General features: G+C 34.2%; 1 protein-coding gene across 1 annotated transcript; it reads right to left on the minus strand.

The window, feature by feature from the left end:
* Positions 1 to 438: 438 nt before the first annotated feature.
* On the minus strand, positions 439 to 11,373 carry LOC139977864 (pregnancy-specific beta-1-glycoprotein 7-like). The gene is made up of 12 exons (XM_071987565.1): positions 11,216 to 11,373; positions 8,798 to 9,112; positions 7,506 to 7,805; positions 6,200 to 6,523; positions 4,971 to 5,279; positions 4,706 to 4,801; positions 3,491 to 3,530; positions 2,483 to 2,604; positions 2,053 to 2,086; positions 1,453 to 1,517; positions 956 to 1,004; positions 439 to 862 (listed from the first exon to the last, which is right to left on the minus strand). The coding sequence occupies exons 1-12, from the start codon at positions 11,262 to 11,264 to the stop codon at positions 805 to 807; spliced, it is 1,761 nt and encodes a 586-aa protein (XP_071843666.1). The 5' UTR covers positions 11,265 to 11,373; the 3' UTR covers positions 439 to 804.
* Positions 11,374 to 17,462: the final 6,089 nt, after the last annotated feature.

Genomic DNA, 17,462 nt, shown 5'->3' on the forward strand with positions numbered 1-17,462 from the left:
TTAACAAATCCAGAATAGTGAAAAAACTTCAAGCCTCCACCGGAATTCGAACCCGGGCCTCCCGCTTTATATGCGGACACACTAACCACTAGGCCATGGACGCTGATTGTATGTCCAGAGGTTCGAAACCGGTAAGGAATGTCGTAATTCCACTGTAGGCGTTTGTGACCTGTATCGAACAATACTAGTTCTGTTTTGGTGACATATTTGCATAACTCTATAGATCAGACATGATGCTAAACAACTCGAAAATCATTTGTGATTCCTAAAGCCGGATCTCAAAAGAGATACTTTGAACAGACGTTATGTTAATGAAATGGAGGTAAACGACAAAGGCAAATGAATATATATATATATATATATATATATATATATATATATATATATATATATATATATATATATATATATATATATATATATATATATATATATATATATATATATATATATATATATATATAATTGAAAACGTAGAAGTTGAAAAATCCAGAACAGTGAAAAAACTTCCAGCTTCCCATCGGTATTCGAACCTGGGCCTTCCGCTGTATATGCGTTATAGGTCGTATTTCCACTTTAGGCGTTCGTCACCTGTATCGAACATACTGGTTCTGTTTTGGTGACATATTTGCCTTACTTTTTATCCATCCATCCATTCATCAATCCATCCATACATCCATCCATTCATTTATCCATCCATCCAGCCATCTGATTTTTACGATATAACCAGTGGGCGATATATTATGTTTAAACACCATGTTCGCAAATAAGGATATAAATGTAGACTTGCTTGAATAGAATTAACTAGCATTCTCTATCATGAGATTGCGTTATCCCACTGATCGTTCCTGAAACGTTGAGCCTGAAATGAAAACAAAAATGTAGGACAAAGATGATCAAAACCGTTTTTCCGTCTATATAATTAATTGATATATTCTATGAATCATATACTTACAAAGCATAGCCCGATGAGTTTATTCGAACACTCGGCTCCCATTGAAATTCTGTGAGAGATTAACAGAAAAGGAATTTGATCTTATCAAGTTCGTAAATGATCATTTTAAACAATTACCGCAAACAAATCTTGACTTATAAATTAATGTTTAATTTATCGTTTTATCAAGTATATGTTTTGTTAAGAAATATACCGGTTTGGAAAAATATATAAATATAATAATAACGGCGGCCTTCATAGTTGATCCAATCATCAGTGTAAGAATACACGGTAACCCCCCCCCCCCCACAAACACCTTCAGGTATCCAATTCGATCCATGGGATCAAAAATCAAATTTGAACCTAACTGTTTATATCCACTACATTTTAAGTTATGTCAGTGATGCTACATAACAAAGACGAGTAATGCATGATGGTTATTAACAGAAAACGCGGTAATGTTAATGAAGGAAGTACTTTGTGATTATAAAACATTCATTACTAAAAAAAAAACATACCGGAAAACTCAGAATCGTCAGAGAAACCTGAAAGTGTACGATCGGATTTCAACGTTGAGGCATGACTGAAATGAAAATTGAACCATGCAACAAGCTCTAGACGATTCTACATAGTAATATTAAATCCTTATACCAATTCAAAGCAAAATTAAAAAGTACTCCATATGTTTAAACACTTGATAATGTCGTATATTAGAAGTCTTTACTACTTCAATGTGGTCAACCAAACTATGGAGCTCGACCCAAAAGGACGATCTCGATCTCGGTGTTTCGCTGAATTTTACTGATTTCAGAACATTTATTAAATAGTGTATCTGTGCTTCCTGGCGCCCTTAATCCAAGCCAACGTACACGCATTCTGAACATGTACTAAGGAGTGGTCGTTTCGTAACCTCCTTAGCAACCTCCTGGGCCATGGGCATCGAAATTTGTGGACATCTGATCTGAATCTCTCATTTAACCAATATATATCCTATTAAATGTCCAATCAACATACTCATCAGATCAATCGATAAGGCCCATTAACTATCAGATTCTTATACATTAAATATATAGGTCATAAAGGAGTAATCCCTTGTAAATGATGTAAGTTATATTTACCATTGGGTGTACAGCGGATCAAACATTGACGTATCTGACGTAAAATACAATATGATAGAAAAATAAACAGTTTTTTTTCATAACACATTATTATATTATATACGATAAAAGTGAAATCAAGTGAATTCAAAGGAGAAACGAAAAGTAAACAGTCCAAAAGAACATGTTTCATTTTCTGTCAGTTTCCAAAGATATGGCTTCGCAAAATATGAACTGAACTATGGGTATATGCATATCAAAATGATCTTAATGTGAAAATCATATATTACTGATTGGTAAGGGGATGTCCAAAAATGAGCTAATAATGAAATAATCGGTGTCAGTGTCTTTTAGTCCTCGTAGACATTTTTACCTTTCTGAAATTTACAATATAGTGGGATTTTTTGAACAGTTCAACATAGTAACATTTATATACCATATTAGTACTTACCCTTGTCTTCGGGTTCAATAGGGCGTGAAGCACACGGTGTAGAGGGGCCAAAATCAGTGTTACTCAAAGTAACAACGGGATAGTTATTGCTAGTTCTCTGTCTAGACCGTCTTAGATAACTCCTAAATCGAGAAATCGAGATATTTTACAACATGTAAAATCATTTGTCATAAATGAGACGCGGAAAATCTCAGAAAAGGTGCTTAATACCTTAAGATGACTTTATTTACTAATTGAATTTAAACAATTCGTTCTTCAGTCTCCTTCTATTTCCGTCCGTTGTTCCTATTTAAGTACTTAAGATAATCTCCTGCACATCTTTGCAGCTTTTTGAGTTTTGTCATGGGTATAGCCTATATAGCCTATATATATATATAGCCAATATCCTATAAAGCCTAAGTGAATTTCAACTATTCATGCAACATGCGTCTTAAGTTGGATATTCACGACAAAAATGTATAAAAGACATGCATACAAGAATTTTATATGTCATAGAACATAAGAAGCAACCTCACTCCATGTCGAACATCAGAAGAAATGAAAATCTAAAAACACAACACTCGAAAATTGTCGGGATGAATTGCATTATATTACATGCCATAATGTTTTTTTGCATAAAAGTCAGATGCCGAGGGAGGAGTCAAAGAGAATCTTCCATCCGTCGGCATCTGTATTCTTCCAGATCGCCATGAAGGAGATTCGGCCCATATGTTTCAGGTTTATTAGTTTGTATTGAATGAATTGTGAAACATTAAGAAACAAATTCTTCCTTCAGTAATATCGTTTGGAATGGAAACATACTAAACGTTGAATGAATAACTACTGAGAATACACTTGTTTCATATATTAATCAAGTTGCTCGATTCGAGTTGTAGAGTATTTTACTGTCCAAGCACAGACGAAATATGTCATTATGTTTTTTAAAAATTTCTATTACCTATGTGACAAAAATTGGAAATAATGTGACGTGCCCCACCATCAGTAATCAGTAATTATAAGTTCACTTACACCCGAGCTATTCCGGTAAAGTCCAGAAGTGATTTCTTACCTGTGTAAGAAAGGCAAATGTTAACTCTCCGAGAAGAATGAAATTACTACATTGGTTAATATGAATCTGATGAGACCATTTATGTTATACAAATTTTGTTTTGGTAAAAGTGTCGACAATTTTAAAATGCAAATGAGTTGTTATAAAGGCATACCGCCGTCGGAAATGAAATTTAAAAGTTTGTATAATTAAGCAGAACGTGCGAAGAAGAATTGTTATTCGCCAGGGTTCATAGCCTCCGTAATGTTAATATATTGTAAGCTATCAAACTATTCTATGTTTTGAAAGGCTGCGCATTCCATTGCCTGTGATGTCATGTATGGGATACCCCGACAGAGGCTTTTGTTGTCTGTATTCTTTTGTTGTCTGCATATTTACACTTAGAAAATAAGGCAACTGACAACAGTTGCATGTTATCTTTTTCAGTTTTTTCCTTTTAAAGTAGTTTAAATTAAGTTAAGTATTGATTCTACCTGTAACAAGTCCACACTGCATAAATGACCATCGCAAAGAAAAAACAAACTATGATTTTGATCTTTGTCTCACTCCTTATTAGCCAAACGTTCATTGCTATGTACTTTATTCAGAGGAACTAATTTCGAAACTATTATATTTTAGCAATGTCACAAGCTCTGGTGAAGGTACTCTTATCAAAGTACTTCTTTGTGAATTCTCTGGAGACTTCAACTATTCTTTCAATTCTCAACATGTTACTCTCAAATAAGTATGGACTGGGGGAATATGTTTGTCTGATCGGTAAATACTATTTAGCGCCCTTGGTGGCAGCTCATCGTGTATAGTCCACAGTGACTTGAGAACGGTTATGGAATGATAAAAGACGGTTGGTTATAGGCACTGCGACGTGAGCGTCTTCGGACGGATACCGGCGCAATACCAAGTGAACACATTATTATTAAGACGATGCTCAGTTTAAGTCAAACTAGTCACGACATCTGCCATTTTATTCGATTGTGATAGTGCGTATCCTTGTTCATTTTAACTTTGATAAGTGAAATTTGAATAAATATGTTTAATATGTAACATTATGTCTTAGTCTATTTGTTACATCGGTCAATTTAAATTTCCTTAATTTTAATCACAAATCAGCACTGTTCTTTGTTTGAAACTAAACTTCCATGCCAGAAGACTCGGTGTCACTTATATTTGAAACTTACGGTAATAGGAAACACTCATAGAAATCCCGATAATCATAACTGTTACCGCGATGAACATTGACAGCTTCATGATAATGTTTGCGGTCTGACCATAGGCTGTGTGAAAGACGAAAGTCATAAATTATTAATTGGTTGTACTTTCTTTTTCTACCTCCTTACTTGCTAATGGTATTAGTGATTAGTATGCGTGATATGATTAAAATACGTTATAAGAAATACATGTTAGACTAATTAAAGAAGAGACGTATAAAATAGGGAATATTACCGCTTGATGTGGACAGAGTGACAACTGCAGACCATGCTGGGTCTCCTATTTGGTTTCCCACAAGGCATCTGTATGACCCAACATGATCCATTTCCATCTGTGTTAACGTGAACTGCCAGGTTGTGACGTAGTGTTCTTTAGACGAAACAACCGTTGGTGTGATACTAAGGTTCACCCATAAATCATGAATTCTTTTTTGGATTTTAATTTCTGGTACAGGATTGGAAGTACTCCTACATAAAATAGACACGTTACCACCGACAGTAAAAGACACATTCTCGCGTGTTAGCAAAGAAACTGTAGGCCCATCTACGAAAAGGAAGAAGCATCATTTAGTATGAATATTGTTATCATACGGATGAAGAAAATGAAATATGTGTCGGAATCATCAGAAACAACTCATTTCAATGGTAACATTGGATTGAATAGGGATATTGTTATGCCATAGTACAACACGCATTTGAGAAATGAGTTTATAATGTTGATATGACTATTCCGTTTCTTCATTTTAAATTTTAAATTTCAAATATATTAAAATGGACGAGACAGCACTGTAGAGAGAATCTTTACGGCGAAGTCGATGATTACATTGAGGTAATCATTCCATACCTAATAGTTCACATTAATCCATTTCTTTATAAGTTACTAATAGATTGTTTAAATGCTATTTGACAAGACAAACATTATGACCAGGTTTTTAGTTTTGTGTTGTTTCTGAGGGCTGGCATAAGAGTCTAAAATAATGTCCACCCATTTTATTTACAGTGGTCAGTCTAGTATGTCTTATAGAGATTTCTACTGTCTTACGTTGCATCCAAGATAACATTAACGTAACATGTAGATAATTTTCATGTGTTATTTTTTGTAAGTATTGATATATTGTTTTCCTGGTTAATTCAAACAAGCCTTAACTTGCTAACGCTAAATAATATTCGACTACTTTATTATCACGTTTACTTCAGATATAACCAGGTTTACTTTTGGATTAACTTCTAATATCAGGATAGTTCTAAAGAAGACTTCTAATTACGAAAGTTATATCAAACCAGAATCTTATAAATATTCATTATGTATGTCATGAACAGCCCAAAAGTATAACAATATTTATTATGTACACGTGGTGTGCTTCTAATCTTTTAATGTTAATAGAATAACATGTAAGGTACCATGTTGGCTTTGGTAGACGAACAGTTTCACTCTGAAGCAATAAAGATAAATGAACTACTCACATGTTATATCTAGAAATATTTTACTGGAGTTAGAAGTACCAAAAGCGTCTTGTGCTTCACATGCGTACACTCCAGTAACATTTTTTGTTACGTTACTGAAATAGAAAAACCATTCTGTTTTGGAACTCGACACAGCTTCGGAAGAAGATTTGTTAGTTAAAATCTCAAGAATTCTACTATCTCCTGCCAAGTATCTTATCAGAGTAATGTTTGTTACCGAATTACTATCGGCTTCGCAAACAAGAGTGATATTGGTGTGCTCTTGAACGGGAAACGTATCATTCATCTCCGAATCATCTAGACAAAGCTTCAATTTCACGGGATCTGTTAAGATTAACAAAATACAAAAACAAAAATTAACGTCTGCTAGGCACTTTATACACATTCATTTTACATTATCAGATTAGAGCATAGCTTAGATTTTTCTTAGGCTAATTTTTCAAACAGTTTCAGATTCTCATCTCAACATAGGTTGCGTGTGGTCTACATATGCCTTTTCAACGGAAGGTTTTAAATGTGTAAAAGATCGCTTTTATCCTAGATAAGCTGTATTGGTCAATAGTGGATTTAAGAGTTCCATTATTTTGAAATGAAGAAAGCAACAAAATATTTTTTTTCACACTATAGGCGGTCGCGGGTCGCAGCTCTTAGGTGCTGTGTGGTTCTCTCAAGCCTAGCTATTAGCTATTTTACAAGCTACCTTTATGGCCAAAGAGGCTGTGACGTATTGACTTATTGAGGTTGTTCATCTCCTTTTTTAAGAGATAAATGTCGTATTGCACAGAAATACAATTTTCCAGTGCGCGTTGCGAAGCTCAATTTATATGCATAGCATAAGTTTGAAAGAAGTGATGTCACATTTAGTACTACTCACAACAATGGCAGAGCCTTACATGTAGCATTATTAGTGACAAGTGAATCAATGGTTTCGGCAATTACAACCGTAGCTTCGCTCGCCAAATGGCGATTTTTTTTTCCATCCAATTTCTCGCTCATGAATTGGCTTTCATAAGTGACACGCTTTTCAGTTGGCCTATCGTGTGGAATATCTTCATGGTCTGAACAAGTCTACCCCAATATTCAAGATATAACCTACACGTCTATATGTTGTTCGTTTTAATTACAAACTGGCTCCTGGTTCCTGCCGAATTGCTCTTAGGTCTACCAAAAAGCCCGTGAGCGATGAGCTACTTTTCCCAGAAAGTGGCTCCTGAATATCAAATCATAATTTCATCATTGGTCATGACGGTCACAGCAATCGTAATGGGGATAAAGCAAAATAAAAACAAATTGGAATCATTCTTACATAAAACATCCAAAACGACTGAAGCAGATAGGTTAAGAAAATTGGATATCCAACAAGTAAGATTTTTCTGATGATAGCGTCGATCACTTTGGAAGCGAACACTCTCACAATGCTCTGTCCTGTTGTCTGAGATATAAGTGGCAAATCTCTGCATATTGAGAAATGCGAAATCAGTAGTTCGACGACCATCTTGTAGCAACCACGTGACATCATTCACCGTTTCTTCTGAAGAATCAACACAACACTCTGCTGTACTCATTTCGCCTTCGATGCTCGTGCTGCTATTCAAGACTGGATATCCTGTAACGAAAAGTGATCATTTTATATTGTACCACTTTTATGATTGTTGTAATTTAATTTTCATCCTTTCTCTTTCTCTTCTACTGGTTAAAAGTGGTTAGTGTATATGTATATTATAATATAGGGACATGATGCAGTAAATACCGGCATATCGTCGACCTTTGCAATTTTGCATAAAGCACACAAAGGTATTGGCCATTCTTAAATATGCTTCATCTCAATGTTTATCCTTAAGAATCACAACATGAACAACAGTCTAATCGGTGCATATTGATATAAGAATTTACAGCTGATAGCTAACCTTATAAAGATACGTAAAAAAGTTCTAAGTCACATTAAAGGGTCACAAACAGCGTGGTAAATGTCAAAACATATCTACATTAAATGTTCTTAAAGGATGACGTTGGTCTAAATTTTGTCTTGATATATTATAGTCAAAGGAGCAGGAACACTTCAGTGATAATAATGCTTCCATGGCGATTCCGGTTTTCAAGATAGCTTTAATCTGCTTGATTTTCGGAAAGCTCCTTAAGGCTTAATGAGTACTAACATCTGCTCCTCGGTACAGGTCTGACTGTTAATGGTAGCCTATTTCTAACATTTCAATCAAAACATGTTCTTTGTATTACATGTTAACAACAGAACACCCTTGAATACCCTTTGTCCTTGACAATTGAGTTTTGTAATACACATGAAGACTGATCTTATGGTCTTTGAGTTAGACTAAGTAGTTATAAGTATTAAATATTTGAGAAAGCAACTGAGTTTTGTTTTTACACATGATGACTGATCTTATGGTCTTTGGGTTAGACTAAGTAGTTCTAAGTATTAAATAATTGAGAAATCAAGTCCAGGGAACATAGTCACTGAGAAGTAATCATTTTGATTTCTTATTTTCTAATAAACAAGCCTTTTTGACGAAGTTAAAATTCCACTTAAACATATTAGTCAAGAGCAAACAAAATTCTGTATTAAACAGTTTAATAATTTACCCTGAACGTAAAGCAGCGATTTGAAACTTATTAGTATATCATTATCACTGTATACATAGCATGAATAGTGTCCTGTGTCCGAGAAAGAAACGTTTATTATTCTAAAAGTTAAGGAAGACCGCATATCTTTCTTATTTGTCCCATTTATAAAATATCTTCCTGCTGATATAAGACTTGAGTCTTGAAGTCGTAGTAATTCTGTGCCATCTTTTTCCAGTATGGCTGTTTTAATTTGATAGCCAACATCAAGAAGCCATTCTATCGATATACTTTTCCCTTCCAATGCCAGCCTTTGATGAGTAACTACGCTTTTCACTGTAAAAAGTAAAGAAAGAAAGTTCTTACAAAAATAACACAATGAAAGTTATATATTTTTATGCAAGTATTATCTTGAAACCAGTGCTGGAAAGTGAAACCCTCGAGACATACTAGACTGCTTGATTTATTTAGATGAATCACACATGTATAAAGTAAAATAATTTGAAAGTATATTGAACTGAAAATATTCTCTGAAACGGTTTTACGTTTGCAAGTATGGTTGTTCAAGTTAAAGGCTACAACATATGCAACACTTAAAAAGACATTCTGGTGGTGGGCAATGTTGCTTTTATCTTTAAGAGGGAAATATTCAACTGTTCGTTGAAACAACGAATCAAAATTGTTGTCCCTGACTCCTAACTAATATGGTTGATCGGATGATATACTTTTCTGTTGATAGACTAAACCCTCTATTTACTCCAGGAAGATTAATTACAGAAAGTGATATATGATGTCATAATGATAAATGTTCTCCGTCAAGTGAAATCTTTCGTTTCCTAATACATTCTTCTGGCTGATTTATCCTTAAAATGTGAAACAGTTGGAATAATCCCTTAACTGTCAATGTTCTATGTATTTAGAATTCATCTTAATTTCACTTTTTGTAGAAATATTCCTTTCTTCTGTCAAAACATTATTTGAACATTTTGTTTTTCTGAACTAAAAATTCCAAGTAAAGACTAGACCAAACTTGCAAAACATAACGAGTACGATCCATTGAACCAAAACAACAACATTGGCCAAGGTGAATTACTTTCGTACGTTAACTTCTTTGCCTACGCGTCAATATATGATTATTTTCAATACCTCAAGGCAGGGCCAAAGAACTCACATTACAAGGGGATGTTAAAAAGAAAACTGTTAGGCGATGGTCTTGTATTTACATATTCTGAATTATTTGCTTCACAAACACAGAAGAATGGTGCAATGTTATGATATCACAATGATAACCATGGTGTCAGTTGATACAGAGTAACCCCAACAAAGGTATTGATTAGCTGAATTTGTTTTCGACATACCATTATAAAAGTTAGATATTTGGGACCACATGGCGTGACTTCAAACGCCTAATGTTCACTGTACAACGTTGAAGTGCACAGGTATATGCGAGACTTTTCTATTATTTTCGAAACTCTCATATATTTTTGGGACATGGTCATACTATGTTTGGACATAATTATATATGTTTGGACATGTTCATATTATTTTGGACATACTCATATTAGTTTTGACAGTTCTATTTAAATTTGGATATGCTCATATTTAATTTGGACATGCCCATTATTTTGCAAACTATGGCGTAACTTAAAACGCCAAAATTTTCACTACAAAATTGAATATAGCAGTTACATTCGACCCTCTTGTTTTATGTTTTGATCCTTTTAATATTTTAGACATGCTCATTTCAATTTCGACACTCTTATAGTATATTGGACATGCTACTATAGTTTTTGGACATACATATATCAGTTCGACATGCATATATAAATTTGGACATGCTCATATTATTGTGGACATGCTTACATTGTTTTGGACATTTTCTTGGAAACATTATTTAATACTAGTCGTGTTTTCTGAAACAGCAGTTTCTCCAAAATTTTCGTTGACTTCGCTGTAAATAGTCGATTCTATAGCTAGAAATAGCTTTCCATAACTTTCAGAAATTGTAAGTTGTCAAATTGTGGTCAAAATACTATAGTGTAGGAAACTTAATCTTTTTCTGTTTTAATGTTTTGAAATTCGGAAACGTGAAGTTTCTCCTTATCTGGTTACATTACAACATAATTGAGATATCAGTTTGAAAACCACTCAAGATACAACCCAAACGATTATAAAACTCACCTTCGGCCTGTTCAGATAAGATAAAGAACAGTATTAGAAAAACAAACATTGTTAAAGGTAGGTTTCATCTTCCTTTTCGTAAAGACTGCTCACGTAATTTTGTTCACCGCCTTTGCCAAACATATTATTACATGGCGTTATGTGGACACAAAATGAAAGAGGGCTACTGGTAGTGGTTATTGATTATTTATGACAGGGTTTCATTTAAAGCTACAAAAGGACAGAAAATGTAAGAACACCAACGGTTGTAAAACTCACCTACGGCTTGTTCAGATAAGGTGAACAACAGCATCAGTAAAACAAACATGGTTAAACATATGTGTCTGTTTCCTTCTCGTTTAGACAGCGCACGTCATTTCGTTCAGCGCCTTTGCCAAACAAATGATTACATGGCGTTATGTGGAAACAAAATGAAAGAGGAATACATGTAGTGATTATTTATTATCAATTTATGGGTTTCGATTAAAAGTTACAAAAGGACAGAAAGTGTAAGAACCCAGTCACAGTATATCGTAGTTAACGTATTACATATGTAGTAGCAGTAGATCACAATCGTGACAACAGCTGATCATTTCCTAAATAGGTCAACGAACAGTTGTGCAAAGTGGTAAAATCTTTCATTTAAAAAAAATCGTTATATTCTTAATATGAAAACCTGTGGCCGCCATGCATATGAAATAACGCGGGGTCGTAAATTACATAATGACATGTTCTATTTTGTATGGCATAAATCACACTTTTGACATATTTTTCAGAGTATTAAATTTACAACAAACAATACAAACATAGACAATAGATTTACAAGAGTTGACAATTGAAGGAGAGATGGACATAGCAGTTTCGGATATAGAGGTTCATCCATTCTTTAAGCATTATGTAATCACTGAAACCCAAGGATTTAACTGGATTGCACCCAAATCACTGAAACCGTAGCAATTAACTGGATTACACCCAAAACAACTTAACCGTAGCATTTTAACAAGATTGCACCCAAGCACTGAAACTCTAGCAATGAACTGGATTTCCCCCAAAACACTGACACCCTAGCAATTAAGTGGACTGCACTCAAATTAATGAAATCCTAAAGCAATTAACTGGATTGCACCATAAACACTGAAACCCTAGCAATTAACTATATTGCACCCAAATTACTGAAATCATAGCAATTACCTGGATTGCACCCAAAGCAGTGAAACCATAGCAATAAAGTGGAATCCACTCAAAACACTAAAACTCAAGCAATTAAATAGATTGCACCCAAAACACTTAAACCCCAGCAATTAACTGGATTGCACTTAAAACACTGAAACCCAATGCAATTAACTGGTTCACCCAAACCACTGAAACCCTATTTTCCAACTGGCCGCCAGTCATATTTCGCAATATGTACAGCAATTTGAGGTGTTTTGAGACAAGTTTGCTGTTATTGCTGCTAAGATCTTGTGAAGGTATATTCTCTTTTAACCTTAGCTTTTCATTGCGTAACAAATCGCTTGATTAAGGCATTTTGGAGTAACAGCGATAATTTTGTGCACCAATCTGCAGCTAAAACACAAGATAAATAATTGGCAAAATGTACGAATTCGCGTAATCGAGTAGCGGTTCAAAGTAGCAGTGAGGCACTGTAGGGCTTAGTAATAGCGCACCCTTATAGCTACTGCAGGGACATAGCCAGAAAGTTGAAAGGGGAGTGGTGGAGAAGAATATTAAAAGGGGCCCTCCTCACAAAGGGAGTGTCATTACACTTAACAGAGCGTTTTGTCCCAAAAATGCCTCACACGTCCCAAGAATTAAACAATAATAAGAGTATCGTATTACGTAGCAGACTGACGAACTTTTGGAAAAATTGCGAAGGGTCGCATAGCTTCATGACAAGAGAGCTATAATGATATTTCCTGCTGGAGATCTAATGTAACAGAAGCCAAGCTCTCTTCGTAAGTATTTTTGAACATGTTACATTTTATTTGTTCGAGAAGACAGTAGTCCTAGCAGCTTATTTACGACTCTGCAACGAGTTTTACTTTGTTTCTAACTTTATTTTGGTGGAAACAAGTTTAAATTTCATACTGCAACCGAACTGAAGCCACCGAACGGATATGCAATGTATAAAGCAGAGAACGTATAAAAATGTATCACAAAATAGTATCTTACTGTTTATAATAATTACAGACTGAGTTTAAGTGATTTTATGGCACCCATCAAATGGTTAAATATCCAACACTAGCTGTTCAAAGAAAGTACAAAGTTAAAATTTATCGAATTAGACAATTATGAGTAAATGTGTAACTTATATATTGAGGAAATGAATAATATGGTAAGCACAGTAGGGTTCTATCGTTCCATAACTTTCAACTGACTGTCTCTGTTAATGTTTTCTATAGTTATATGAATATATCAGAAACTTTTGAAGTTGTTTATATCAATGGAATGAAGAAAGGGTATTTGAAGTTGATGTCTACTAGCCTTCTCAAGACACCAATAAAACATTACAGAATAAATTGCGATGAAATTATACGTTCTTATTGCAACCAGAGCGAACAAAGCTTTGGCTGCTTAAATAGGAAATATCCAAATGCCTTGATAACCTTATTACGAAACAAAGCAGTGTCAAAATATGCGAGAATTGCTTTGGTGAAGAATGGGTAACTAGAACCGTAAGGTCATTTGTGAAGTCCACTTATATTTCATTGGTTGCTGTGATATATTAATTGAAAAAGCCAAATTTTTAGAAAGTTTTTCAACTTTACGCTCAACATATTAAGTATAATAATAATAATATATAACAGAAAGAACACCAATTGATACCAATGAGAAAATCCGAATCTACTATCCTGCATGATAACTATTTAATTGCGGAGATAAACTCTGCTGTAGTCAATAATGACTGCCGATCAGAACATATGCGACACCCAGTTCTACTCTACTGGTGCTGGTCAATAATGACTGCCGATAAGAACATATGCGTCACCCTGTTATACTCTGCAGCATGGCACATGTGGTCTGCTTAGGTAGGTCCTGTGACTTCAGATAAATCTTGAAGTTTCGTAGCGATGATCAATCGCCAGTATTAGAACCAATGCACACTCAATTCACATTCCAACATGGTAGATGTGTCTGCATAGGTAGGTTGAGCGGTATCAGGGGCTCACATAGGTAAATACGTCGTAGGTATCGGTATCACGTAAGGGATAATGCGGGGACTTTTGCAAGACACTATCAACAAATACATGCTAAATATATATTCAACGTTGCCTGAACTGACATTACAGATCTTCTTTACATTGGAGGTACAATCAAATCAAGAGAAATCATAAATAAGTTAGATATGAACATTTCGGTGAATCCAACACAATAGGAAAGAGAGCCCATACCAAGCGTAGTCAACAATGTATCTTACAATACATTATGTCGTTGTTACACCGAAGTTAAGATTTATACATCGTCTGACATACCAAAGATATTTAAAATCAATATTCAGTGAAAGGAAATCATATGAATCCACTTTAAGCTGGTAATATAAGACAGCTGTGTAATTACAACTGTAGATTATCGATTTTTATTTTACACACTGCCTAACGTTAAGTTACATATTCAGTTACATCGTTATCCTTGGACGTGATATAGTACATCATGATGGTCGACATAGGACCTTTATTGTGAATTAAATGCCATTTTACTTAATGTGGTGTATGTGTGGCAGTAAAAATATATGAATTCTACAACGCGTTTCAATATTGGGTTAGTTGTCACAATGATTTAACTCGGTTGTTATCGACACCAATAAACTAAACCTCACTAAATATTGACTTTACAATTCCATTTCCTACCCATGGATTCCAATTTGACGGAAATGACTAACATAATGACATTAATGAACGCTGAATATAGCAGGATTATGATAGAGTTTGTGAACTACTGCTTAAACTACCTTTAACAGCTTGGTAAAACTCTTAATCTTAAGTTTCAATTAAAATCGAGGATAGAATTTTATTTATTGTGCATGTGTAACAATGATGTTGATACCACCTACGCAACGTTACGGTGACTGATATCTGTTCTAAAGATGAGTAATAGATTACTTACAGCTACGAATGTTCCCCTCAGATGATGAATGGAAGGTCGAAGATTCCAGTAACCGAACAAGATTTGATCTCTGCAGATGATTAAGAAATCAATTCAAATAAGCAGATGTAGTGTACTAATTTATATGTTTCAATGTAACTATGAAATACAAGAAGTGTTAATCTAATAAACACATTGAGTAAGTTTTACTTTCATGATCAATGTCTTCTAAGATTTCCCACAAATAGTGAAGCTATTATTTGGATAAACTAAATGACACTTTCAAAGTTTTACATATCAATGAGTATTACATAGCTGTAATTGAAGTGACTATGGTAACACTCACTTGGATGAAAGTACCTCGAAGCAAGAAGTCAGCGCTCATTCAAACACTAAATTCATTTATGGTAACCTAAGTAGACTTAAGTATATATAAATACTCCACAATTACTCTACCATAGCTAACTTTCTTAAATCCAACTAAAAAAAATCGCATACACTGTACGATAGTTGTACAACCTACAAGTTTTTTTAAAATATTTGTCTGTCAAATAGAAAATACAGAATTAATTACACACCGAATTCAACTAGTATGGAATGCGGTTACTTCGACACTAGAATGAAAGGGTACTTTAAAGATTGACTTCTTCCTTACTTGATCGGCAAGTACTTCTCCGGCCATGGTGCTGATGGTGTGGTCGCCTCTCCGTCAACACTAGTAACTTCCTTGTTGACAGGAAATGGTGGGTCTCCTAAGAGATGTGCGAGTGTAGAAACATCGAAACTAGTACATGTATATGTATATCCAACTTGTGTATGGAGGGACCACCAACGTCGTTCAGTACAGCTGGGTGTCTGTAATGAATATTATCAAACTCACTTCTTGCCCTCTTGCATTCACTCTTTCTATACATGATACCAATTGTTATAAAGGCTGTAATTAATTTCAGTCAACAAAGTCTTAAATGATGCCCATGTCTCTGCTTCTAATAAACTAACCTTAAATACAGATAAGAGCATCAATGTAACTTTCCGTCACCAAAAAAGGAATAGTGTAATATTATAATTTGGTACTGGTTTGCATTCAACTTTACTTCATGTACAATATATCGAGGTGTCTCTATATATAATTATAATAAGTTGATTTTCTTTATAGAATATTTACATGTTTATTCCGCATTAAAACTACCGTAATTATGTGAGTAAATCCACTTGGCTCAGAATTAACTGAGATTCAAAAACTTGAGTTAACTGTGATGTATTTGTCGTAATGGAGATGAATGTAGTCAATCAAATTCAATTTACTAATCAAATATGAAATATAAATTTTTTGGTTGATATTTACTGTAGTTTTCTCTTATAACAAGCAACGAATTTTGTCATTGGACACTTAATTATTTGCTACAATGATTTCGTTGTTATTAAATTTCTTTACCAGCTGCCATAATCTCCCATAATACTACTGCTGTAGACCACACGTCACTGGATTCTGTATACTGATTCAACAGTAACATTTCAGGTGGAAATTGGTTCAAAGTTACCGTAGGAACCTGAAAAAGAAAAAAGAATTTATAACGTATGAAAGTAATTGAAGTAATTAATATATTAATGTCTTATTCAGGTTATACTAATCCAAAATTGTACACTTAGGTCAATATACTCACAACTACTTTTTGCTTTCGTAAGTCGAAATGATGATAAATTAAATTGGAAATAATTCAATTGTGCAGAGGTTTCGATCAAGATTAAACAGTGATTTGGATATGCAGGATTTGTAATTGCATTAGTGAAAAACAGTTTAGAACAGGCCATGTATGATATAGAAATTTATTGAGCTTTCCATTAAAATAATAATAATAATAATCCAACTTCATTAATGAAGTCTACAAAATATGCCAAACCTCCAACGAGAACAAGCGATTCAGCTAGAGTATTGTGTTTTTTAAGCATGATATAAATGAAGTTGTACATCAGACTCTGCTATCCTTTACAAACACCACTTATTCTGATCATAAAGACCGTTCCAGTAATTTAGTAATAAGATAAAAATATAAAAACATGATCATTAGACAGACAAAGAACAGGGTCATACCTCCATTAATAAATAAGTAATTAACCTGTGCATTCTTTAAGAGCAGCTATTTCTGGTGCATCGCCGGCCAGACAGAAGTCAAATATTTTGACCTGTCCTTCCTTGGTTAGTAACACTTTTTTGGTTGTTAAGCCAGGGTGAAGGAACTGACAGAATATGTAAACCAATAAGTTGAGCACTTATTATATAATTGAGAGACATAGCGGTCGCCTTCGTGTTTGACTGAAAACTTATCTTGTTTAAGAAAGAATTTAGATACGAATTACAACTTTACAACAAGGAGATAATGTTGATTAAAAAATAAGTGTCTGACTAAATAAACAACAATATTAAGCTGGTAATTCAGGCAAG

This window comes from Apostichopus japonicus, chromosome 12 (genome assembly GCF_037975245.1).
Source record: "Apostichopus japonicus isolate 1M-3 chromosome 12, ASM3797524v1, whole genome shotgun sequence".
Lineage (NCBI taxonomy): Eukaryota > Metazoa > Echinodermata > Holothuroidea > Aspidochirotida > Stichopodidae > Apostichopus > Apostichopus japonicus.